The sequence below is a fragment of the Sus scrofa genome, chromosome 2, assembly GCF_000003025.6.
Source record: "Sus scrofa isolate TJ Tabasco breed Duroc chromosome 2, Sscrofa11.1, whole genome shotgun sequence".
In the NCBI taxonomy this organism is placed as follows: Eukaryota; Metazoa; Chordata; class Mammalia; order Artiodactyla; family Suidae; genus Sus; species Sus scrofa.
In genome coordinates, this window is record NC_010444.4 from 130,325,290 (window position 1) to 130,351,013 (window position 25,724).

Consider the following 25,724-nt stretch of genomic DNA (forward strand, 5'->3'; position numbering starts at 1 on the left):
GTTGTATTTTTAAAGCACTTGATGTTTTGAATGAGGTTCTTTTCTCCTGCATCAACAAAGGGAGTGACATACCCTAGCCTTGTTACCCTGAGGCACAAGGAGGGAGATCACAGAGAGATAAAAGAGCCCAAGGAAACCAAGGCTTGAGAAGAAAGGGTGTGTGTTTCAGGAATTGTGTTTCCCTATCCTTTGAGACAGCAGAAAATTGTTTTGGTCTTCTCTCAAAGCCATTCCCTCTGCAGAGATCTTTTCTTAAGAGTGACTTATTTGTACTTTGTCTATCGGACTATGAAGGACTGCATTTTCTTCCCTATTAATTTCTCTCATCATCACAGATTTTCCTGTGTTTAAAGTCAATGGAGAACATCCTGGCAACACTCCATGTAAAAAAAATGTTTTTAAGTCAGTATAGCTGACTGATGTCTCCTAATAGATAGTTGACATTTAGATGTTAAAGGCACTTCCAGTCTAAGTTACTTCAAACGGCACCCTGGTGAGGGTAGTTATATATTATAAATGGATAGCACTTTCTCTATGATAAACATGAGTTTCAGGATTCTTTTTTTCTTTTTTTTTTTTTTTCATGGTCTCACCTGCAGCACATGGAAGTTCCCAGGCCAGGGGTCAGATCAGAGCTGCAGGTTCGCCACCACTGAATCCTTAACCCGCTTAGCCACCAAAGGAACTCCATCAAGAAGATCCTGCTGTGTAGCACTGGGAACTATATCTAGTCACTTATGATGGAGCATGATGGAGGATGTGAGAAAAAGAATGTACATATGTATGTGTGACTGGGTCTCCTTGCTGTACAGTAGAAAATGGACAGAACACTGTGAACCAGCTATAATGGAAAAAATGAAAATCATTTAAAATAAAAAAAAATTTTAACAAGCAAAAAAAAAAATTCAGTATATGATCTCACTGTAAGTATCCAGTAGCCACAAGTTTTTTGAACCCCATTGTCATTCTACAATTTTACTTCTAAGGTTTCTTTAGACAAAACACAAGTACACAGAATTGAGCCCTTTTTTGTTCTCTGTAATTCAGAACCAATTGCTTTTTAAACAACATCTATGCTTCAAAATATGTTTCTAGGGTGCTTCTGTGGTCTTAGTGGGTGTGGATAAGCTGGAGAAAAATGAAGGCCTGGGACTGGTGCTTTCTAATGTGGCAAGATTCTCCAGATTTTATGATGACTATCTACTTCTGTACGCTAACGGAATGGGGGTGATTGAGATCTTCACTTGTTTGTTTCTAAGTTTCTCCTTTTCCATTTCTGGGCTCTGTCACGAGCCTATGCCTCTGGACACATTAATCATCAGCAAGGGAGAAATCTGAATCCAGTTTTTAATTGACAATTAAGAAGAGGATGCAGATTAACACTGGGTTTCATCACAGACCTAAGTCTCTTCCAATTGGCTTTTGTAAAAATGAATGAAAAGGGTAATTCCAGGGCTCGTTTTTTACTTCACGGAGTTATTGGGCAGTTTGTTTTTGGAATTCACATTGTGGGAACCAAGTTGTCCTTTCTGGCCTGAATGATTCATACAAGACAAATAATACCAACCAATGACAGGCCTGTTATTCCAGCTTCATATACAGCTGGAGGATGTTTTTCTAGGGGTGGGACATTCCACTGTGCCAACCACGGAATGAAATCTCTGCTGTTACCAGATCTGTGCTGTGTCACACATAAAAATGAGTACTTTGGTATAATTAGTATGTTTCACCATCTCCATTTTACAAAAAGAAAATTAAGTATACAAAGGTCAAGGTCTTGCTCAAGTTTCCATGGCTGTGAAGTTGCAGGGGCCCCACTGAGGCTAGGCCTGTCTAATGCTAAGGGATACTACCCTTCCTTGAGCCAGCTAGTGATTGATGAATTTTGTAATAAGGTGAACTTGCTGGTAAATATCATTCCTTTCTCTAAGGGAAAAGTGATTTCATCCCTTTTTTTTTTTTTTTTTTTTTTTTTTTTTGTCTTCTGATGGAGTCCTTTGTATGGACAGTGTGTTAACATGCCCTTGTTCCTTCCTCTGGACTATATCTCCATTTGGTATCTCTGCTGGCGCTCCTTTCCTTATTCTTTGTCTACACAGAAACAGGAGATTTACTAAGCCATCTCTCATTTGTTCAAAGATTTTTTTCCCCCTAATTCCTTTTTTTTGTCAGCACACGTATGGGTGTGGACAGGTTGGAATGTTCCTCATCAAACCAGCTGATGAACCTGCCGCTAACTCTTTGAAGCCTGGGAACTGTCCTTTTAGGCAAACAAGTATTATTTCTTGAACATCTGTAAGACTTTTGTCCTAGGATGTTCTCTTAGAAAAGCAGGCAGAAGCCAGTAATGTGCACTTATATTAGGTCCTGTAATTGTTTTGTTTTTGTCTTTTTTTTTTAGGGCTGTACCTGCAGCATATGGAGGTACCCAGGATAGAGGTCAGATCGGCGCTGGAGCCATCGGCCTACTCCACAGCCAGAGCAATACCGTATCTGAGCCCCATCTATGACCTATACCACAGCGCACGACAACGCTAGATCCTTAACCCACTGAGCAAGGCCAGGGATCGAACCTGTGTCCTCATGGATCCTAGTCAGATTAGTTTCCACTGAGCCACAGCAGGAACTCCCAGGTCCTATAATTGATGAGTGTTGCTCACGTGGGCTGGTCTGCAGGATATGCTGAAGATTGCAGCTTGGAGGGCATCCGTGAGTTCGGGTTGAACCCTCGCTTCACTTGAATGCTAAGTGACGCTGAACAGATTATCCTATGAATCTATTTTGCACATGAAATGTTGGACGAATTATACCTATCTCATTGTGTTATTGTGAGTTTAAAATAAAATCGCTGCATAATGGTGACATGTGTTTGAAACTCAATCTATCTTGGAAGCTCTTCCCTCTCTCCCCATCCTTTGTGTGGAAAAGGGGACGTGGGTTAGGAGAAGAGAGCATACCTAGAATCGTGATGATGGTTTTTACAGGTTTCTCTACTTGTCCAACTTAGTTATAATGCTCTGTGTACATAATCACTTTTGTTCACTCACCAGATCTATCTTGAGAGCCAGCCATGTGCCAGGTTCCATATGAGCCTACTTTTCAGGTCAGAGTGCTCCTTAGCAGAACAGCTAATGGCATCAATACTGTTTTCACAGAAAGCTTACTGGCTTTTAACATTATTATCATTATTATTATTATAATTATAATAATAATAATTATTATTATTTTGACTTGGCATAGAATCATTTTTAACTCACAGAAAGCTCTTCAGATCTGACCGTCTCCTTAATTTTATTTTCTCCTTGAGATAGTGCCCTATGTTCTCACTACTGAAGTAATTTCCTGTTTTCAGTGCTCCTAATACTGAGTCATTAGCTGACCCCATAGGCTTCCTCAGTGAAATGTCTTATCATTGGCTGCTCCACCTTAGCGGATCATATTTAGATGAGAAATGCAATTGCAGTATATTATGCTTAACCCAAATATGTGATTTCATTGCTTCAGGAGCAGAGTGACCTCGTGAAAAGTGCTGGGACTTTTGTTTGCAGATAGGCGTGGGTTTCAATACTTGACACAGTCGGGTGTTTTTGGATGTTTGGCCCAAATGTTTTCATCCTAAATATCCTCTGTGTGCTAAACAAATATCTCGGATGTGATGATGAGAGCCACCCTGTCAGGGCTGTACCGTGTGGAGCACAGAACGTGGCACAGTGAGTGTAAATGCTCAGCAGATCGAACCACTTTAAAACGTGATTTTTTTTCCCTTGCTTTTCTCTTACCTCCAAAGGGATATATTCGATTGCAGAAAATTTGGAAAATCTAGTTAATCCAAAATAAATAAAAGAAAAATCATGCAATCTTAAGACACACAGTTTCCCGCTGGTCCCAGCTGACCACAGAACCTTTCAGTGTCTGTCTCTCTGTCTTTTTTATTCTCCCTCTTTTCCCCCCTCCCCCACATATAAGTTTCAACCACATACAACGGCTGATATTAGGCCATTTTTGACCTAAATTAATGTCAGTTTCATCTAGTTTGATCTGTTGCTACAATTAGATCATGTGGTACATATCTTTGAATCTACTTTTTAAAATGATGATACTGCAGACATCTTTCAAGTTCATTAAATATGCTTCTATAATATCACTTTTTAAAAGATTTTGTTGGAGTATGCTTGACTTAGAAAATTGTGTTGGTTTCAGGCGTACAGCAAAGTGAATCAGTTATGCATATACATATAGTCACTCTTTTTCGGTTCCTTTTCCCATATAGGTCATTGCGCTGTATTTAGATTACCCTGTCCTGTAGAGTAAGTCCTTGTTACCTATGTATTTGATATATAGTAGCGTGTATATGTCATTCCCAACTCCCTAATTTATCCCCCCACCCCACATTTCCCCTTTGGTAACCATGAATTTGGTTTCAAAATCTTTGAGTCTGTTTCTGTTTTGTAAGTTCTTTTGTATCACTTTTCACTAGATTCCACATATTAGTGATCTCATATGATATTTGTATTTCCCTCTCTGACTTACTTCACTTAGTATCATAATTTCTAAGTCCATCCATGTTGCTGCAAATGGCAATATGTCATTCATTTTTATGGCTGAGTAGTATTCCATTGTATATAGGTACCACATATTCTTTATCCAATCCTCTGTTGTTGTTGTGTGTTTTATTTTTTAGAGCTATACCATGGTATATGGAAGTTCACAGGCTAGGGGGTCGAATGGAAGCTATAGCTGCCAGCCTATGCCACAGCCACAGCCACAGCAATGTGGAATCAGAGCTGCATCTGTGACTTACACCACAGCTGGATCCCTGACCTACTGAATGAGGCTAGTCGGATTTGTTTCTGCTGCACCACAACAGGAACTCCTCCAGTCCTCTGTTGATGGACATTTAGGTTGCTTCCATGTCTTGGATATTGCATATAGTGCTACATTGAATTTTGGGATGCATGTATCTTGTTGAATTATGGTTTTTCTCCAGATTGTTGGATCATATGGTAGTTATATATATTCAGTTTTTTAAGGAAACTCCATACTGTTCTCCATAGTGGTTGTACCAATTATAATATCACTTTTATTTTATTTTAAACAATAGATATTTATTTCCTAACCAAGTTCCAGAGGCCAGAAGTCTGAAATCAAGGTGTCACAAGGTGATTGCTTCCTTCCGTGTCTTACAGCCGGCTGTCTCCTCTTCCCTGTGCCATCAGACAGTCTTTCCTCTGTGTGTGTCTTTGTCCTAATTTCCTCTTCTTTTTTAAAAAGTTAAAGTAGAGTTGATTCGCAATGTTCCTTCAATTTCTTTTGGGCAGCACAGTGACCAGTCATGCACAGTTTCCTGTGCTGTACTGTGGGACCCCATTGCCCGACCATTCCAGATATAACATTTGGCATCCAGAAAACTCCCAAATTCCCCATCCATTCCACTCCCTCCCCTCTCCCCCCCCCACAAACCACAAGTCTGCCTTCCTTGGCCATGGTCTGTTTCTGTTTTGTAAATAGGATCATCTGTGCCATATTTTAGATTCCACAGTTGAAGCAGTATCATATGGTATTTGTATTTCTCTTTCTGGCTTACTTTACTTAGTGTGAGAATCTCTAGTTCTGTCCACATTGCTGCAAATGGCTTTTGTCTTTTTTATGTCTGAGTAGTATTCCATTGCATATATGTACCGCATATTAAGAAGATAATATCACTTTTAATTGATACATGATATTCCATTACATACTGATACCAAAATGTTTTTCACCAACCCTCTATTACTAGAGCATTAGGTTGTTTTTTCCATTTTTTTTTTGTTTTTTTTCTTATTGTGAACAGTGCTGGGATAAACATCCTTATAACTTTGGAGGGAGTAGAATGTAGTGGTTTAGGATCCAAGCTACAGATAGGAGGTCTGTGCTTCACTGCTTTCTACCTGTATAGCTTTAAGCAGGTCACCTGGATCTCAGTTTCTTCTTCTATAAAATAGGGGTCACTGTAGTCCTCGCTTCATAGGAACACTGTGAGAGTTCATCTATCTCAGGTGCTTAGAAGAGTGTCTGTGGGCACAAGGTACAATGTTACCAGTGGTTTCACTGTTGTGGATTGTTACTGTGTCTTTACATAATTATGTTTGTTTCTTTTGGAAAAATCCCCAAAGAGGAATTTAAGAGTAAAGGGCTTTTGATACACTTTTCCAGACTAATCTCTAAACTGGATGTGGTAATCTGTTCTCCCCCAGCAGTGCTTGTGAGTGCTGGTTTTCATGAAAAGGGAGAGATTATCATTCTCACTGTATTGGGCATTATTATTACACTACTTCATGACTCAGGTGTGGTTTTTCACAGCTTGGTATCTGTGAATCAGAATGCTTCCCACCACCATTGTCAGCCAGGTGACTGCCAGGACATGGTTGTATGAACCCTTCTGTTGACAGTTGCTAAGATCTAGAGGGTGTCTGTGTCTCCTAACACCCATGAAATTCGGTTTTGTTTGAGGGCTAGGACACAAGGCAAACATATAAGACTGTGTTCCAAGTGTAAAGTGAACATCGTAGAAAATATATAACCTGTTTTTCAGAGAGCATCTCAGATTGGATCCGTAAATGGATCAGAGGGGTTTCTGGACTGAGCTTGGCAAGCTGAGGGGTACTCATGGTGGAAGGAGATGTGTCTAATATCTCTTCTCTGCTTACTTCTATACTTTTTTTTGTCATGCACACAGCTAAGAAAGATGACAATGACCTTGATGCAATAGCGTAGAAGCCTAAGAGTGTGGTCATGGATGTTTGCCTTTTGGCTGTTGCACGTATCATTCTTTCTGAATGTGGACCTCCTGCAACCTCCCTTTTCTTACAGTCTCCCCCCTTCCCCCCTAAGGGTCTCAGCATGGACTCTACACTTCTGATATTATGCAGTAGTTTAAAATTCCTTTTACTTCCAAATGATGAGAGCTCATTAGAGCAAGCTGTCGGTGCTGAGACATCTGCAGGAGTCTGAGCAAGTATCTGCTAGCCCATTTCTAGCTGTTAGCAAGATGAGAGCTGAAAGCAGAAGCTGAAAAGGAATCATCACTCCATTATTAACATTTGGGTTCTTTTTTTTTTTTTTTTTTTTTTTTTTAAAGCAAGCGCCTGTTGGATCAGCATTGTTTATTTTACTTTATTTGGCCTTGCCTGCAACATGTGGAAGTTCCCAGACCAGGGAGCAAACTCATGCCACAGCACTGACAATGTCAGATCCTTAACCCTCTGTGCCAGGGACAGGAACTCCAGCATTTAGGTTTCAGTTGAATCTGAAACAAAATTTTGTTCATTTACCTTTTCCTATTAGGATATTGGAGTTATTTCCATGTTAACTACATTCTAAAACATTTTATTTTTTTTGAAGAATAGTTGATTTATAATGTTGTGTTAATTTCTGCTGTACCACAGAGTGATTCAGTTAAACATACTACATTTTTTTAAGTCTTCAATGGGAAGTAACCAGCCTAGTCCCTTTTTTTAAGGGTCGCAACTCTTGCACCTTGAGATTCGAGCAAGGTGTTAAGTAAAAGACGTCCGATGATTTGAGTTCAGGCTCTCTCCAAACTGTCTTTCCAAACACAGCACTTGAATTGAGGATAATTGGTCAAGCTCAGCACTATGTACAAGGGACAAATTCTGCTTCTTGTCTAGACAGTCAATATAGTCTTTTATCTGCAGTAATCAGGGAAGAAAGCTGCCTTTTGTGTGATAAACTGTGTAACTCACTGAGATACATTTAAAAATGGATGTGTTGAAGCAGTTACATATGACAGATGAAGAAAGGAAAGGAAGTCACAGTGACACTTAAATCTAAGCCAGGCTTCTGTATCTTACTTGTTCTATTTCCTGTCTAATTATCTGTAGACCTCTGTATGTGGATTTTCCTCCCAGATTATCCACGTTGGTGCCTAGTAGGCCCACGTATCAGTGGCCTTTTAGGGAAATACAACCCCGAGGGGGGGAAGCTGTCACTTCAAAGCATGCCACAGTGCTTAGATAGAGCCAGGAAATGAACCATGTCGGCATGATAATATTTCCTTAAAAGCCTGAAAACCCTTTCTTAATGCTGATAGTTATCAATTTCTGCTTTAAACTTGTTTCTACCATGAGGAGCTATCTTAAAGTTTTCTGGTTTTTCGGTTTTTTTTTTTTTTTTTGCTTTCTAGGGCAGCACCTATGGCATATGGAGGTTCCCAGGCTAGGGGTCAAATTGGAGCTGTAGCCCGCTGGCCGACACCACAGCCACAGCAATGCAGGATCCGAGCCTTGTCTGCAACCTACACTGTAGCTCATGGCAACGCCAGATCCTTAGCACACTGAGCAAGGCCAGGGACTGAACATGTGTCCTCATGGATGCCAGTCATGTTCGTTAACCACTGAGCCACGACGGGAACTCCAAGGTTTTTGGGTTTTGTTTTTATCTAATCCCAAGAAAATAGAATTGGTTTCTGCAGACCACTCTGCTGGGAGAGAAGCTGTTGAGTGGGATGTGCAAATAAATGGGTTATGAAGGAGAGGAGAGACCAGTTCTGTCCCCTCAGTACTTGACTTCTTCCTACCACTCTCCTCTTATAAAATATACTCTATAAAACATATGTGCTCCAGCCCACTCTTATCACAGTATCACCATGGAGGAAAGAACTCTACATCGTCATGATTTTTTTTAATGCTTTTGCCAAGATTCTGAAGTCCTTATCAAGGTCATTTTATTAGCTCTATTGGCTTTTTGTCTGTGTTTCCATCGTTTAATCCTCCATGAGACACAGGGAAAAGATAGATATTTCATTTAATATCGGAGGCCCCCAAGAAGTTGAGAAGGATGTGGAAATTTTAGAGAGGATTCAGCAAAGAAAATGAAATGAATGAAACAATAAACTTTAAAAAGCACATATCGAAGTGGTAGTACTTAGCATAGCAAAGAGCAAGGTCAGGACGTCTTCATGCTTAAAGAATAAAATCATTTATAATATAGAGAACAGTGATGCTGAAGGCTGACAATACTGTGAGGAGGGTGGGTAAAAAAGCGTCAAATTATAGGATGATGAATTCGCTTATGTGGATTGAAGATTTTCCTTATCCTTAGGATCGATGAGCCAGGGAACAAGTTACAAAGGACTGTGTAATTGACTTTGAGGGGACCTTAAAAACAGGATAGATTCTTCTATAGCTAGGAAAGCTGATAGGACTTTAAGGCACATACTATGTAAGTTTTTGTAGTTTTTTTTGTTGTTGTTGTTGTTGTTGTTTTAAAGAATAGATCCTAGATTGAAAGTATTAAAATTGAAAAAAAAATCTTTGTCCATATCCATAGACAATAAAAGAAACAACTCATATGAATAATAATTAGGCTTAAGTCTCATCTTGGAACTACCACCGAGTCTTATGTTGTGAAAAAAAGATTTTGAGTTCTTAGGTAATTGCTTTCTTGATCTGCTTTAGGTTCAATAATTCTCTCTCATTGCTTTTAATTGTGTTAAAGTATGTTTATTAAAGTACTAATGAGAGCAAAGACATACTGATTAAAACGGAATTATTCATTTAAGCTTTTGATATTATGAAATGGAAGGTACATTCTACTATTGGAAGATGAATCTTGCACGTCTAATAAATTGTTTGCTATTTGCCTGGTTTTGTTTCAATAGTTTATTCCAGATCTGTTCAAGTTACAAAATTTTTATGAAATGAAACTTTATTATCTTAAAAGCAATTTATCCCAAGAGTTCTAGGCAGGGTGCATCTTCCCTAGTGATTTTTATAGCATCTAATTAATAAATGCATGGCTGAGTAGGCAATGCATATTAAGAGTAGGCTTTGCTAGAGTTCCCGTCATGGCGCAGTGGTTAACGAATCTGACTAGGGGCCATGGGGTTGCGGGTTCGATCCCTGGCCTTGCTTAGTGGGTTAACGATCCAGCGTTGCAGTGAGCTGTGGTGTGGGTTGCAGACATGGCTTGGATCCCGCGTTGCTGTGGCTCTGGCGTAGGCTGGCAGCTACAGCTCCGATTCGACCCCTAGCCTGGGAACCTCCATATGCCGTGGGAAGCAGCCCTAGGAAGGGCAAAAAGACAAAAAAAAAAAAAAAAAAAAAAAAAAAAGAGTAGGCTTTGCTTATTGTCACCCTTTCTAAATTTTAGAATGTTTGCTATTGAGGTTTTTCCCTTCCCTGCTCCTTTTTTTCTGCTCGTTGACTTGAATCATTCTTCCTTTTCTTTGGAACTGCGTTTTAAAATCTTTTAAATGCTTTTTTTCTGCCTTTGTCTGACCTGATTTCATGTACTTCTTCTTCTTTTTTTTTTAATTTGCTGCCCATTTTCAGTTTCAGGTTTGTTGTATTTTGAAAATAAGTCAATGAATTTTAACATTTTAGTTACCTCCTTTTGTTACCTTTACCTGCCTTTTCTGGTTACCTCCCAATAACACATATTTTGATTGATAGCTTGAAAGCAGATCAGCAGTTTCCTGTTCGAGAGCTCAGCCCAGACCTGTAGCAGGGTCAGCCCACCCTGCATCGCCCCTTTGTCCTTCTGATCACTACCTGAGACCAGGCCCCCTCGCTGATCTCCTGATGCTGTGCTTTTTGCCCAGTCTCCCACCTGTCCTGACTCCTTTCACTTCCTGATGCTGTGGTCAGCTGATCTTAGACCAGGAGGCAAATCACCACTGTCCCGCATTGCTTAAAATCTTTCACTACAGATGCCTTGTCACAAGATGCAGTCCAGGTCCATTAGTGGGCACAAAAGCCCCTGCATAAGCTCCCACCTGCTGAGCCAGCTTCCTCTCTCCCCATGACCACTCACACCCTTCCCTAGCCAGTGACTCTGGCCATACCAAATTCAACACTCCAGGTACAGGGAACAGGCTGAGCAAAGGCATGGAGTTGAACAACATAATGATGCTTGAGCAATGGATTGATAGGAATGGCCCACTGCTGAGCATCAGTGAAGTAATGGCAGGGGTTGGTGCTGAAGCCCTGATGCTCTGTTAAGGAATGGTGATAAGGAGTCATCAAGCCACTCTCCAAAGGGAGCGGAAAGTTTACTATTACCCACATCTGTACTCTGATGCCTTTCATTGTTTCTTTCCCCAACTTCAGCCTGCGACGGTGATCACTGGGGGCCTCACTGCAGCAGCCGATGCCAGTGCAAAAATAGGGCTCTGTGCAACCCCATCACGGGGGCTTGCCACTGCGCCGCGGGCTTCCGGGGCTGGCGCTGCGAGGAACGCTGTGAGCAGGGCACCTATGGTAATGACTGTCACCAGAGATGCCAGTGCCAGAATGGAGCCACCTGCGATCACGTGACGGGGGAGTGCCGCTGCCCGCCAGGGTACACTGGAGCCTTGTAAGTGACTCACTACTGAGCAATGTGGCAGTGCCCACCCAACCCTCTCTGTTCAAACTGCTACTGGCATCATGTTTCTCTGCCTCTGTTTCTATTGCTGCCTGAAGAGTTATGTGGGGGTGTGGGGGGTCTGAGGTGGGGTGGGGGCTCCAGGCCTGGGTGCAAAGATGAGCGGTGGTGGCCGCTAGGTGACCTTGCTGTTTGCCTCTTGAACATTAGAGCCCAGCCAGAGTCAAAGAACCAGCTTCTATGCCTTCCTCTGGCAGAGCAAAGACAGAGGGCCAGGATGTTGTGTTGAATGGCAATATTTGGTGGTGTTGGGGCAGATTTGGGTTCCACTTTCATCCTCCCTCAATCACATTCATTTTACACTGCTGGCTGTTAATGTCCCTGCTGTTCCACTCTGTGTGGCAGTTAATTAGCTGGAGAAAGCTGGGTGGGTTCAGTGCCTTAGAAAATAAGAAGGGCAAAAGATGTTCAAAATAGTCCATGATCAAAGGTTAACTGGGTTATTTAAAGCCCATAGATACCTGTGTTGCTTGGTGAATATAAAAGTCTATGTATTACCTCTGTGTAAGATATGTGTGTCCAGATAGTTTAATTCTTTCTGGGGAACAATGAAGCAATTACTTAAATCTCCACTACTTGATTTTGTGGGAAGGGCATTCTTCAGTTTGCTTGTGTCAGCAAACAGACTAAGAGGCAGAATTGGCCCCAAAAAGTAGGAGATTTAAAAAATCATGTTCCCTTACTGAGAAAATTACACTTGTAAATCACAGAACTGAAACTTGAAAAAATGTGGCTGATTAGGTAAATCCTTCCTGCTGACAGTGTCGGGCACGTACAGTAGAACTAAAGAAACACATGCATTAGCCGAGAAAGCCCTGATTTGCAGAAGAATGGATGATCATCTCAGACTCTTTAATTGTTAATATTGCTTTTATGGTTTTTTTTTTTTTTTTTTTTTTTTTTTCTCAAGGCCACCGTTAAGTAGGAGTTTGGGAAATTTGGAACAATTTCACAGTAGAGTAAAAAAAGACCATTAGGAGTTCCCATTGTGGTGCGGTGGTTAACGAATCCGACTAGGAACCATGAGGTTGCGGGTTTGATCCCTGCCCTTGCTCAGTGGGTTAACGATCTGGCGTTGCCGTGAGCTGTGGTGTAGGTTGCAGACGCGGCTCGGATCCCGCGTGGCTGTGGCTCTGGCGTAGGCCGGTGGCTACAGCTCCCATTAGACCCCTAGCCTGGGAACCTCCATATGCCGCGGGAGCGGCCCAAGAAATAGCAAAAAGACCAAAAAAAAAAAAAAAAGAAAGAAAGAAAGAAAGGCGTTCCCGTCATGGCTCAGTAGTTAACAAATCCGACTAGGAACCATGAGGTTGCGGGTTCGGTCCCTGGCCTCGATCAGCGAGTTAAGGATCCAGCGTTGCCATGAGCTGTGGTGTAGGTCACAGATTCGGCTTGGATCCCGTGTTGCTGTGGCTGTGGAATAGGCTGGTGGCTACAGCTCCGATTTGACCCATAGCCTGGGAACCTCCATATGCCACGGGAGCAGCCCAAGAAATGGCAAAAAAAAAAAAATAAGACCATTAAAAGCTCTTAGAAGAAGGTGTATCCAGACAATATGGGGTCCTGTCATTCTGAATAAGAGAATGACGAAAATGAATTACGAAGAATATGTGCACTGAGTGATATGCACACCGTTCAGTCTCCTTTGAGGTTGGAACATTAGAACAGACACACCAAGCAGACTTCCAGCGTAACCCAGGAGCTTTATAAAAGTTCCGTGGAAAGTTCCATCATCAAGGAGTGTGTGGCCAGCAAGAGTCATCCTTGGTGTTCTCTGATAGGACAGATTCTTGTCCCGTTGTAATGGTATCATTGTAAAATATCCACAAACAGGGCAGGACTCGGTGGCCCTCCAAAGATCCTTCTAGCCATTATCATTGATGCTCTTGATCGTTAATGAAATAAGCAATAGTAAAGAGAGAAAGCGTGTCTCTTTCAGGGCCCCAGGTATGTTGTGAGCGTAAGGGTTGTGCGGTTGGGTAAGTCATGGTGTCCTTTGTCACATGTTCATCCCTCAGTTGTGAGGATCTCTGTCCCCCTGGCAAGCACGGGCCCCAGTGCGAGCAGAGATGCCCCTGCCAAAATGGAGGCGTATGTCATCACGTCACTGGAGAATGCCTTGTCCTCCCGGCTGGCTGGTAAGCTCCCCTCCCACCTCCCAAAGTCCCCGTTCCAGGACACTCAAGTGAAAACAGACGTGAGGATAGTGGGTTAAGGATCTGGCATTGCTGCAGCTGCAGCCCAGGTTGCAGCTGCGGCCGGGTTCAATCCCTGGCCTGGGAACTTTCACGTTCCGTGGGTGCAGAAAAAGCAAAGTTAGGTCAATGATTAGAGATTCCGAAATTGGAAATACACAATCATTTCAAAGCTGGAATTTTTCAGTCCGGAGAAGGCAGAAGGTGATGAAATCCTGAACTTGAAGTGCGCTAAGGGTGTGTGTGGGAGAGATAGTGGGCCATCTGTCCTGCGTTTCCTCTCAGGGTATAAAAGGGAAATTTCTCACCTTACACACGACAGTAAGCAGTTAAAGTAATTAAATAATCATTTTCATAATTATGTTCTATGGATCACTCTTATTCTTTGGGAACATTATTCTCAACAGGTTAAGCATTATGTGAAAAAGTTATTTGGTTATATCAATCTGGAGACACATTGAGGTAAGCCAAGTTTTCCAAATGTTGCAGAACTTCTCAGAGCCTTTAGTATGATAATCAAAGAGCAAGCACTAACTCACAACACTTGCTGAACTTGGACCATGATACTCTTTCTTTGTGTGGGATCTCACAGGCTTAATGTTGGACACACAATGTCAAGACTGGTTTCCTAAGTAGATTTTTCTGATGTCACGAAATAATATGAGTTCATGTTTCTCTAAGTTGGTGGGTGCATAGGTCTTCTTGAAGGCAGAAGAGAAAATGACCAAAATCTGTTTCTGTCATTAACCTATAGAAAATAAAAAGCAATTTATTTCATGGTTACCTTCCATCTCCACGAACTGAGGTGAAGCTGCTCCTGCAGGGGTACAGGTGAAGTAATTGCCAAATCCCATGAACCCCTCTGTTCTCATTCCACTTCACTCCTCCAAAGCTTTTGAGCCTGTGGCTCATCCTCCTCCCCTTCCTAACCTCTTTCCCTCTACTTTTTTGATAACCCCCTCTTCTGCTTCTCTTACAGAAGATCGCTTTCCCCAATCCCCCTTCTTTTATGTACTACTTTATTACAGTATCTTCTGGGTTTCAGTCTTGTCTTTCTCTTTTCAGTGAGAACAAAAAGTAAATCTTTGCTGGAAATCTCATTAAGATCCACACCTTTAACCCTCATCTCCTGTTTTTCCCAAATTTTCACTTTCCCTCCCCTGAGCCCAGATGTGTATCTGTCCCTAGGCTGTTAGACACCCCAACCTACATACCTAAGGCCATGAAGCCACCATCTGTCTGAACGGTGCCCAGGCTGGAGCTTAGGAACCAGACATGGGATGAGGATGGTCTGGGGTTTCCCTTGTTGTATCAGAACCGAGTGAGGATTTGAAGCAGTAAGCAGGCGAGGCAGGGAGGCGGGGCCTGGAGAAACTCCATGAAGCAGTAGAGTCAGTGCAAGGGGACCTTTTATTAAGTGCCTGATGGTGAGGTGAACAAGGGAGCTGTTGAAAGAGCACTGAGCTGGAAGTAGGCCCATTAAAGTCAAGGTTCATAAAACCAAGTTTGTCATATACATTAGCCTTTCCTAAGGCTATTCCACTTCTCCCCCCCCCCTTTTTTTTTTTTTTTAAATCTTAGTTAAACCCAACACTTCTTTCTTGTTTGCCCAAGGTAGAAATATCTTTAACTTCTTTTCTTCTTTTATTTCTTATAGTCCACTTTTTGCCTGCACTAGCCATTGCCTGGTCCTTGGCAAGGGAAGGGTTTTTGCAGGGGTAGCAGAGTGTCCAGAGAGCTATGCGTTCTTTGCTTGAGGAGCTGTAGGCATCTTACTCCTAGGACTTGTGCATAGACATTGTCTGTAGAATGGCCTCATCTCGAGAGTGAAACTTTATTCTTCTTGGTTGGGGTGGTCATGATGTGGAAAGGCGGTAACCACAAGCTTGGCCTGTGAGTCCCAATAGATGGGCAGACGGCCCTCTCCATCCCCCGAGGGGAGCCTCCCCCCCATCCCCGCCCCATACTCTGCACCCCCTACCTAGATAGATGTTTCTTACTGAATGTTTCACATCATTTTCCTCTGTGTGTAGCTGAGTCTCCAACTTACACTTCTCTTGGCAACTTTTTTTTTTGGTCTTTTTAGGGCTGCACCCATGGCATATGGAAGTTCCCAGGATTGGGGTTGAATCGGAGCTGCAGTTGCTGGCCTACACCACAGCCACAGCAACCCCAGATCCGAGCCATATCTGCAACCTACACCATAGCTCACAGCAACATCAGATTCTTAGCCCACTGAGCCAGGCCAGGAATTGAACCCTCATCCTCATGGATCCTAGTTGGTTTCATTACTGCTGAGCCATGCTGGGAACTCCTTGACAACATTTTATTTGTGCAATCATCTGAGGTGCTTTTCATGATGAATATGTATTCCTCTTACACATACACACATAGGTATTTCAACTAATAGAAATAATATCCTACTTAAAGCTATTTGCTCACATTAATCCTTATTTACACACAGTATTTCAACAACATCTCTGAAGCTTATGTGGGACTCTTACCAAAAATGTGACTACCTAGTCCCTGAGAGAGTGGGAATTTTCACCAGAAGCCCTACCTACCAAAGATGGACCCTTGCTGTGTTAGTCCTGTGGTCAGGTTAATACATTGTCTAGGATAGAGGGATCAGAGCTATTTTTGCATCTCTCCCCCTCTTGACATTGTGGGCCCATTAAGGGTTGTGACTTGATCTTTGATTCTCAGAGCTTAGCTCGATGATCAGATCTCAGAGCTTCGGCACATGGATAGATGATCCTTCGTTCAGCATTGATTTGAATTATCTCTCAAAGGCTTTTTCAGTTCCAAGTTTTTGGAAGAACTTTCCTTGCTGGTAGATAGCTAGAAACCACCAAAGGAGACGTAATTAGCACACCAACTGCCTTTGTGGGTAGCCAGGAGTTAGAGGAAATGTATTTTCTTACGTCGTCCAGAATAAACATTTACAAAACCATCTGGTGTTCGCTAGCCTCCAATTTCAGAGTGCCCACAGTCTGTCTTTTTTATACAGAAGGAGGACAAAGCAACGCTTTCAAAACAGCTGAAAACATTGTCAAAATCCCTGTTATTTGGGCTATGCTGTTTGCTCTAACAGTAACTCCAATAAATAGATGATAAGCTACAAGCCCAAGTTATGTAGCCAAGTGAAGTAGGCAATAGTGGAGTATTTCCTTGACGTATTGGTACCGTATCTTATTCTTCCCCCACATAAGACTGGAATAAATATGACAGCGTCTGACAAGACGGACGGCCTCTAGGGTGAGGAGACCTGTCCAACTTACTCTCCCGATTTTTCTCCCCAGGAAATAAGCTTTCCTATTGATTTTGGCCCAGCCATGTTTGTAGACCCTGCTGAAAATAAAAGTGTGTTTTCTTCTGAAACAAAAGGTCTAGGTTCATTTCTGTCAAAGTATTTCTTAGGCACTTTTATTGTTAATTCAGGTACACAGTGTTTCCATTTCCTCTTGTGCTTCATTATAAGAAATAATGTATTTTCTCCAGAACATATGGTAAAGCATTTGGAGATTCCATTTGGGCCAGATGTTGTCATTTACGTAATGGATGCTCAAAAAGTATTGTTGACTTACTGTCCATGCAATTCACAAGGAAGAACACTTGGGAGGATTTGCAAATCCCTCGGTTTTTCCTAATCATGTGATGTAACTTTATTTTTTTCATTTGAGTATTTCTTAAGGTTACCATTCTTCCATTTGTGAATGTATCTTGAGATGTAGGCTTACTAAGCAAATAAATCATTTTAAAATTTCTCACGTTTTTGAGATGAACAGAGTCGGTGTGTTCTAAATTCTGCTTTATCCAACCTTCTTATAGCCCGGTTCCCACCAGCTCCCTCCCTTTCTCTTTCTTTTCTCCCTTCTCTTTTGGCCCGTCCCTGGCTGGCAGCCCATCTAATTTTCCAAGTCTCTTTGAATTCAGGGCACAGTGTGTGGTCAGCCTTGCCCCGAGGGTCGCTTTGGAAAGAACTGTTCGCAAGAGTGTCAGTGCCATAATGGAGGGACGTGTGACGCTGCCACAGGCCAGTGTCATTGCAGCCCAGGATACACCGGGGAACGGTAAGGAATAGCCTTGTGTTTCTCTGTCTATTTGCAATGGTGTGAAAGGAGAGCTTGGAGGGTCGAGGGAACACGTTTCCTACATATGTCTGACTATTCTGTAATATTCTAGAAGCATCTATAACCTAGAAAAACTGGACCATAGACAGTGATGGTGAATTTTAAAGATACAGAGGAGGCATTTTTAAAAATTAATAAAATAGAAGAACCCGTGATGGATGAGTTCTATACAGTTAAGTGTTTAGGACAAGCACTTCATTTTTTTTTTCTTTTTAGGTCCATGCCTGTGGCATATGGAAGTGCCTAGGCTAGGGGTAGAATTGGAGCTGCAGCTGCCAGTCTACACTGTAGCCACAGCAACACTGGATCCTTAACACACTGAGCAAGGCCAGGGATCGAATCCATATCCTCATGGATACTAGTTGGGTTCTTACCCCACCGAGCCACAATGGGAACTCTAGGACAACCACTTCAAACCAAAACTTTTTACATTATAAAGATTTGGGGATAGATGTAATTTAAAATGGGATGTGTACTTAGGCATGTGGAAGTTCTTGGAACAGGGATCAAAGCTGGGCCACAGCAGTGACCCAGGCTGTTACAGTGACAAAACCAGATACTTAACTGAGGGCATTACAAGGGAACGCCATAGGTATCTTTAAAAAGTATGCAGGCATAGGGAGTTCCCGCTCTGGCGCAGTAGAAATGAATCTGATTAGTGTCCATGAGGATATGGGTTTGATCCCTGGCCTTGCTCAGTGGGTGAAGAATCTGGTATTGCCATGAGCTGTGGTGTAGATCGCATATGCTGCTCGGATCCCAAGTTGCTGTGGCTGTGGTGTAGGCCAGTGGCTATAGCTCTGATTCAACCCCTAGCCTCAGAACTATGCCATATACTCTTAAGCCTAGCAGTCATTTCGTTGTGCAGTGGTGATAGAGACAGATCTGGTGGGACTCACGGGGCTCTTTGGTCCCACATGATGCTTGTGTCGTGTGTAGTTTTTACACCCACTGCTGGCCCTTTTTTTGTATTAGGTGGTAAAGTGTTTCCCGGAGTGCTTTGCTCACCCTGTGGCTTCTAATTTGCTCTTTAATCCGTTAAATCCTGGAAGACTAGATAATCAAGCTCACCAGTTATGTGTGTAAAATTAGAGAAAGAGGCTTGAGAGGCAGAAGAGAATAATAGCCCAAAACAAAGGTTTTGGAAACTGCATTCTTGGAAACATCCTCAACTACAGTGTTCAAATAATAATCATGCTTTCCTCTAGGGTGGTTTTGTAAGGATTAAATAAATACATTAAGCATTTAGAACAGTGCTGAAACAGAAATATTAGCTATTATTATAGTTAAGTGATTTCTCAGAACTGTGTATACTAGCTATTATTAATTTGAGTGAAATCTAGAAACTATGTGAGTATTAGCTATCACTATTTTCTGTGATATCCATGACCTAGTAAGTCCTTTACCTTCCTCTCTAATTTTTTTCTTTTGAAAATTCTGGTGTAATTTTAGGACTTTTAATAAGATAGTATAGGGTGTTTTTTTCCTCTGCTTAGACTCTGCACTTTTTTGTTAAATTGATTTTTAAGTATTTTGTGTTTTTTAAAAAATCCTATTTAAGTTTTTAATTAGATATTTCTGGATAAAGAATAACTTGCCTGTGGATGTTCATTTTTTTATTTAGTCACTCAACCAAATTTCTTATTTAATTCTCATGTTATTTTTTAGCAAACACTGATGTTATTTCATCATCTGCAAGTAAAGAGAAGTTAGTCTCTTCTCAATATTTGTAATAATTTTAATGATTATTTCATTTTCTTGAGTTGCATTGCATTAAAATTAAATGAGCATTGACAAATAGAGTGGCAATGCCTGTCTTGTTACTAATTTTATTGGAAATGCTTCAGCATAATGTTTGTTAATGGTTTTTAGTAAACTGTCTTTTTCATGCTTGAGTAGCTTTTTTTTTTTAAATCCCTCTTTTTATTGGTAACTTTCGTTAGTAGTATCTGTTTAATTCCATGAAAGTTTATTTCATCCTTTCTTAATAGTTATATATTTTTTCTTAATTTTTGATATAATGAACTCGTGACACCTTTAGACTATGGTTTTTATAACATGTAATGGGCTGCTCAGTTTTTGTGACCTACATCCTGGCTTATGGTTATATTTTGGATAGATAAGTTTGTGAGATGACTCCTGGATCTGTGTGGCATTAATGTTTGAATGTAGAAGGATGAGCCAGGATAGGAGAGGCACAGGACCAAGCAAAGTCCTAAAGAATAGCTTTGTGTAGTATTTTTGGACACTGAAAAATTTAATGTAAGGTTTTCTTTCCCTGTAGGGACTTAGTGTCAAATTTGAGGCAACACGAAATCAACAAACATACAAGGCAGGCTTATGCTCATCTTATTTAGGATACAGGGAAAGGGAATAACAATAATTTTGCAGTGAATTTTAGGTTTGAAACAAGGCAGGCAGAGAGCCAGAGAAAGAGTAGTGAAGAGGGAACCTGCTTCTTGAGTTGTTCTTATAATTGTTATTTTTCTGATGAACTGATGACTCCTGTTTTCAATTATACTCTCATCATCTGGGTTCTAGGGTTAACAGGCAAACACACACACACACACACACACACACACACACACTGACAAGAAGCACATTTGTCATTGTGAAAGAGAAACAGTGAGTGGCCATGGGACAGTTTGTGGCCAGAGGTATAGGAAAAGCAGCTGAGGGGCCCATGTCTTGCCAGTTTCTTTTTGAAGAGTCAGCGTAACTTGATCACTGAGGTCGGGCCTGAGACAACCAGGTACTACCAGGGCAGCTGCCCCAGAGCTCTCACAGGATGTGGGGACAGCCCTCCCAGCCAGAGAGGGAACAGAACAAGCATCTCGTAGGCAGGCAGGCAGCTCATGGGATACCCACATAATAGGCTGTAGGGTTTGTGGGAAGTGTGGTGAGGAAATGTAATATGGCACAGCCAAGGAAGAGGGAAGAGAAGATGCTTTCCAGATCCTCATAAAAATTCTTCTGAAGGGGTTAAAAAAGTGTTCTTAATGCTGACAGGTTGTCATGGCATCATCAAGCAGGGGCCCTGGACGGCCCAGCATGTGTCTGTGTACGTGGTTGGGGCTCCTTGCTTGTTAGCTGGGTGGAAGGATCGTGGATCAATTATGGGCTCTGTTAACATGAAGCCTAGGACCGGCCTGCTGTGCTGGATTCTTTCCTAACCAACACTCAAGAGGGATGTGGGCGAGGAAGGTAAAGTCTGAAATTCTAGCTGAGAACTGGGGGACACAGAATTAGTCTTCCATGGACTTTCCTATATCCAGGACTGTGGAAAAGTTGGCTGTTTCCCAGTGCTCTTTATATTTCCCCCAGAGCAGCAGTTTCAGGTATTTGAAAGGCAGGAAGCCGATCCGTCGATCCAGGTTTAATGAGGAATGCCATCCTTTCACACTAAATCATGGTTTAGTCCAGTTATTCCTGTCACTCTGGAGGGCCAGGCTCAAAAGGACAGTCGAGAAAGAGGGTGCTGGCATCCCTGCTCTGCTCACTTCCTTCTCCCAAAGTTCACAGCGAGATGCAGTATAATAACCAAAATACTATTCAAACAAGCCTGTGACCCTCATTGGTTTGGATATTGATGTCATGTTTTATTAGTGTATCTCTACTTAATGCTTGTCCATTTTTCTCAATTACAGTGTATTATTCACAATCTAGAAAAAATAAAATAGAAAGTTTGCATTTTCATATTCCTACCATGACCAGTATTTATTGCTGTATTTTTATCTGCCTCCCTGCCGTCACTTCTAAGAAAATAGTTCCTCTCTTAAAGACTTCTAAGGTAGCTTTATTTATGCCACATGGAACCACAAAAGCAACAGTAAGGGCATAAATTTTGTTGGAAAATGATACTTGTTTTAGAAAAACAAGCCGAAAAGGGAGATAAGACTTCTTGACAAAGCCTTTTCTTTTGCTGTTTAGGGCTGCACCCACGGCAAATGGAGGTTCCAAGGCTAGGGGTCGAATCAGAGCTACAGCTGCTGGCCTATGCCACAGCCACAGCGATACAGGATCCAGGCCACGTCTGCGACCTACACCACAGGTCACAGCAATGCTGGATTTTTAACCCACTGAGTGAGGCCAGGAATCGAACCCACAACCTCATGATTACTAGTCGGATTCATTTCCACCTAGCCACAATGGGAACTCCACCAAAGACTTTTAAGTCAGCCAATCAGAAGGGTGTATGTAAACTACCTCACGATTGCATTTATTTTCAAGATGGAAAATGCCTACTTCTAGAAAGATATCCTACCATTCTGGAGGTGCTAGGTAGCAACAGACTTAACCTACAGTAACAAGATTCTCTTACGGGTGCAGCATTGATTTAAAAGAAAGCAGGGGATTAGCAATGAGATCCTGCGGTGTAGCCCTGGGAACTATGTCTAGTCACTTATGATGGAGCATGATAATGTGCGAAAACAGAACATATACATGTGTGTGTAACTCGGTCATCATTCGGTACAGTAGAAAAAAAATTATATTGGGGAAATAACAATTTTAAAAAAAAGGTCCCTACAAAAAAAAATGAATAAAAATAAAAGAAAGCAGAAATACGAACTCACCTTTACAAGCCACTTTACTAAGTAAAGTTCAAATGGCTTTGACCATTCAAAATACAAACTTAGTAGTGTGTTTAATTTTAGGTTGGAAAGGTAAACATGGGTCAGGACCAGCTATTTTGGATTTTCTTTTCTCAGAGAGAAGGAAGTCTCTGCCAAATAGGCTCGAATACACACCCTGCTTCACTGTCCTTTGGTGGCAGACACTTCCACACTTCCCATTTCTACCTTTGAGAGCTGTGCTTTTTCCTGAGGTAAAATCCTGGAGTCCAAAGCATAACCATTGGGTTTGTTTTAGTGACATTATTTACTTGGAATGTATCTTTCTCTTTTTTTTCTGGTACTGACTTGCTAGGATGTCTGGATAGACAGGTTGCAAAGTTGTCTGCCAGCCTTGAGCAGAGCCACAAGGAGGCCCATGATTGTCCTACAGCATTTCTTTCTCTAACGTTGACATCTTTAAGGAGTAAACTAAGTGACTTGGCTTATTAAAGCTTCTTGCCAGTTTAAAAAAAAAGAAAAAAAGAGTACCTTTAAAAAATTTGCTGGTCTAAAAATAGATATACTCGTGTAACTTTACAGCATATATATGATTTTATGCTAAATCAACTCCGTTCAGTTACTCCAGAACTTTCCTAATGCTTTGTGGAGCAGTTGAAGCCTTTGCTTATTGACAAACCTAAAGATGTCTAGCGTTCTGTGAAACCAAATTTGCAAGGGGCCCTTTTCCTTCCATCTGTACCAGAGCCAGAGTTAACCAGAAAAATAGCAAAGGGTTCTCAAGATTTCTCCTCTGCACTTAAATAGAATCCCATGCAGCCCTGGTATTGTTAGTTCTCACAGCCTATCATTAAAAATATTGCAGAGTCTTGTGGAAAATGTTTGCTTTTCAGCCCCTTTGCAGTAGCTTTGAAATCCTCTTGGATTCATTATCATGCACTTGCCGCTTGCCTGTAGCCGTCTGAAAAAATGCAGTGCTGGCCTACATCTTGGACTCTGGGTCTGGCGTGACTTGAGAGCCACATGGAAAGTGGCCACCAAGACTCACAGAGGGTACCCTGCTGGTGGCAGTGCTCTGGCTAGTCAAGACCCCAGCTCCCTCTCCCTTGGCAGAGAGTGCTCGGTCTGCTACAGAAAGTCCCATCAAGTCACCTTGCCTGCTCAGAGAGAAACCTGGGTGGCCCGCTAGCTAGTCATGCATTCTTGAGCCATGATGACTTTCCCCTCTGGATTCCCTCCAGCAACTCAGCTTCCCACCAGATCCAACTTACCCAGAACATATCCTCACACCAGGGCCATACTCTAAGGCCACTGGTTGAAAGGCAGTTAAGTGAATTTTTGAGATCTGATCTTTTTTCCTTGTCATTTGGTAGTCCTTTGTCCCAGCGGAGGACAAAACCTCTCTTAACAACAATTTTGTGAGAACTCTCAGCCTCCTGACCACCTCCTGGCAGGAGCGCCCCAGGTTGAAACTGAGGACACCTGATTTCGGGAGCTCAGACTTTCCCCAATCTAAGAAGGACTTTGTTTATTAGTTACATTACTTTGTGAATGAGAAGCAATGGTTGCCATTCAGTTTTGAAAAGAGCAGACACAGGGCTGAAATTAAAAATTAATGCCAAAGGGAAAGCCAAGAGAATTAACATTTTGTTTCAAATTTGCTACAGAGGTTTCATTTGAAAGGGGGAAAGCATGTATTGTAATGATGAGCTGGGGCTGACACTGGGGCAACTTATTTTCTCTTTCCTGGCACCTGCTCAAGCACTGTGTATACCTCGAGCAGGGACTAGGTGGTATAAAACATGCTTCCTGTCCTAAGCTCATAATTTTATTTCAGCTTTGCTTTTGCTATTTCTTGAAACAGGTCATACTGCTATTTACTACCCTAATTCATCTCTAAGTTTTTCATGTCTGTAATGGGACAATCGCTAAAGACGTAGCAGATCCAAAAGGATGTCGGTGTATACATAACAGAGCCTATCTGAATCAGCTGTTTATTTTCACATGGCATCGGCTAATCGACCTTAACGCTCCTGCCTTCTGCGTGACAGGTGCCAGGATGAATGTCCCGTCGGCACCTACGGAGTTGGCTGTGCTGAGACCTGCCAGTGTGTCAATGGCGGGAAGTGTTACCATGTGAGCGGGTCGTGTCTCTGCGAAGCAGGCTTCGCTGGTGACCGCTGTGAGGCGCGCCTGTGTCCAGAAGGGCTCTACGGCATCAAATGCGACAAGCATTGTCCTTGCCATCCAGACAACACTCACAGGTGAGGATAGACTGCCCCTGAAACCAGGTGTCCTGTTACACGATGTGTTTCCTGTGTCCTGTTCAAGTTTTCATCGCAGTGTCCATGTTTGGAATCAGCAGAGAGAGTTCCACCCTCTGGCTCATCCTGGGCAGAAACCACTAAGTAAACAGAAGCCTTTTCTGCTTAATGGTCCAAGTCAGAAGTGCTAAAATTGTTAGATGGTTGTGGATGGGTATTAAATCTTATTCTCCATTAATGGCCACTGAAAAAAATTTCCCTTGCTGAGGTTAGTAGAATGTTTTCCTAAGAGAGGGATTCTGTGACATTCCCTTAGAAGCAAAGATGCAATGAGAGGCAGGTTCAGTTCAGTTTAGTATGTAAAAACAACACAAAAGGACTCTCACCACAGCCTCTTTCACTCGACATCTGTATAGTCAGGAAGTGTCCGGGGGAAGTTGTGTGAAAGTGTTTCACATGTGGCTGTCACATGTGAGCTATGTGTTCAGAGCTGGCTACTCTGACATAGATCTCACAGGCGTCTTTTGGCTCAAAAATCACTTGAAAAATTTAAGAACAGGAAACCAAGGTCCCACCCACTTTACTGTACCTTGTTTGCCCCTGAAAATATCTTTCCAACTGTTTCTTCCTCTCCCTCCCCCGAGGACCAGTTACATATCACTTAGAAATCTGGGCCTTGTTTGCATACTGCTGGAAAAGCTGAGTTTGACAAAAATGTGGTGCATGATATAGAAGTTCAGATGATACCAGAATTACCTCTATTTGCATTTAGCACAGCTGTTACTTCATTTATGCTTCTGAATGATAACTTGTGGCCACATCAAATCTCAAATGCACAAAATAGAAGCCTGTGGTTGGCCCCTTCTTTAAACCATTGGTGGGAGAAAAAAAAAAATGGACTTTGCACGGTATGTGGGGGGGGCGGCGTGCATGCACTTGTGGTTGTGTGTGCTGGAATACATTTTAGTGGGACATGTCAAAGAAGTGCATCCTTTTTTTTAAAGATTTTATTGAAGTATAGTTAATTCACAAGGCCATGATAATTTCTGCTGCACAGCAAAGTGACCCAGTCATATATATGCATATCCAGTCTTAATATGTCTTATGCAACTTAGTAAGCTACTTTAGTCACCCTCTGGT

General features: G+C 42.0%; 1 protein-coding gene across 1 annotated transcript in view; it reads left to right on the top strand.

Moving 5' to 3' along the window:
- The window catches only part of MEGF10 (multiple EGF like domains 10), a 177,739-nt gene that overhangs the window by 99,068 nt on the left and 52,947 nt on the right, over positions 1-25,724 (top strand). Inside the window, 5 exon segments of the mRNA XM_021084704.1 lie at positions 11,106-11,352; positions 13,440-13,537; positions 13,540-13,559; positions 17,553-17,689; positions 24,372-24,584. Of these exon segments, the coding sequence (XP_020940363.1) occupies positions 11,106-11,352; positions 13,440-13,537; positions 13,540-13,559; positions 17,553-17,689; positions 24,372-24,584 (715 nt within the window).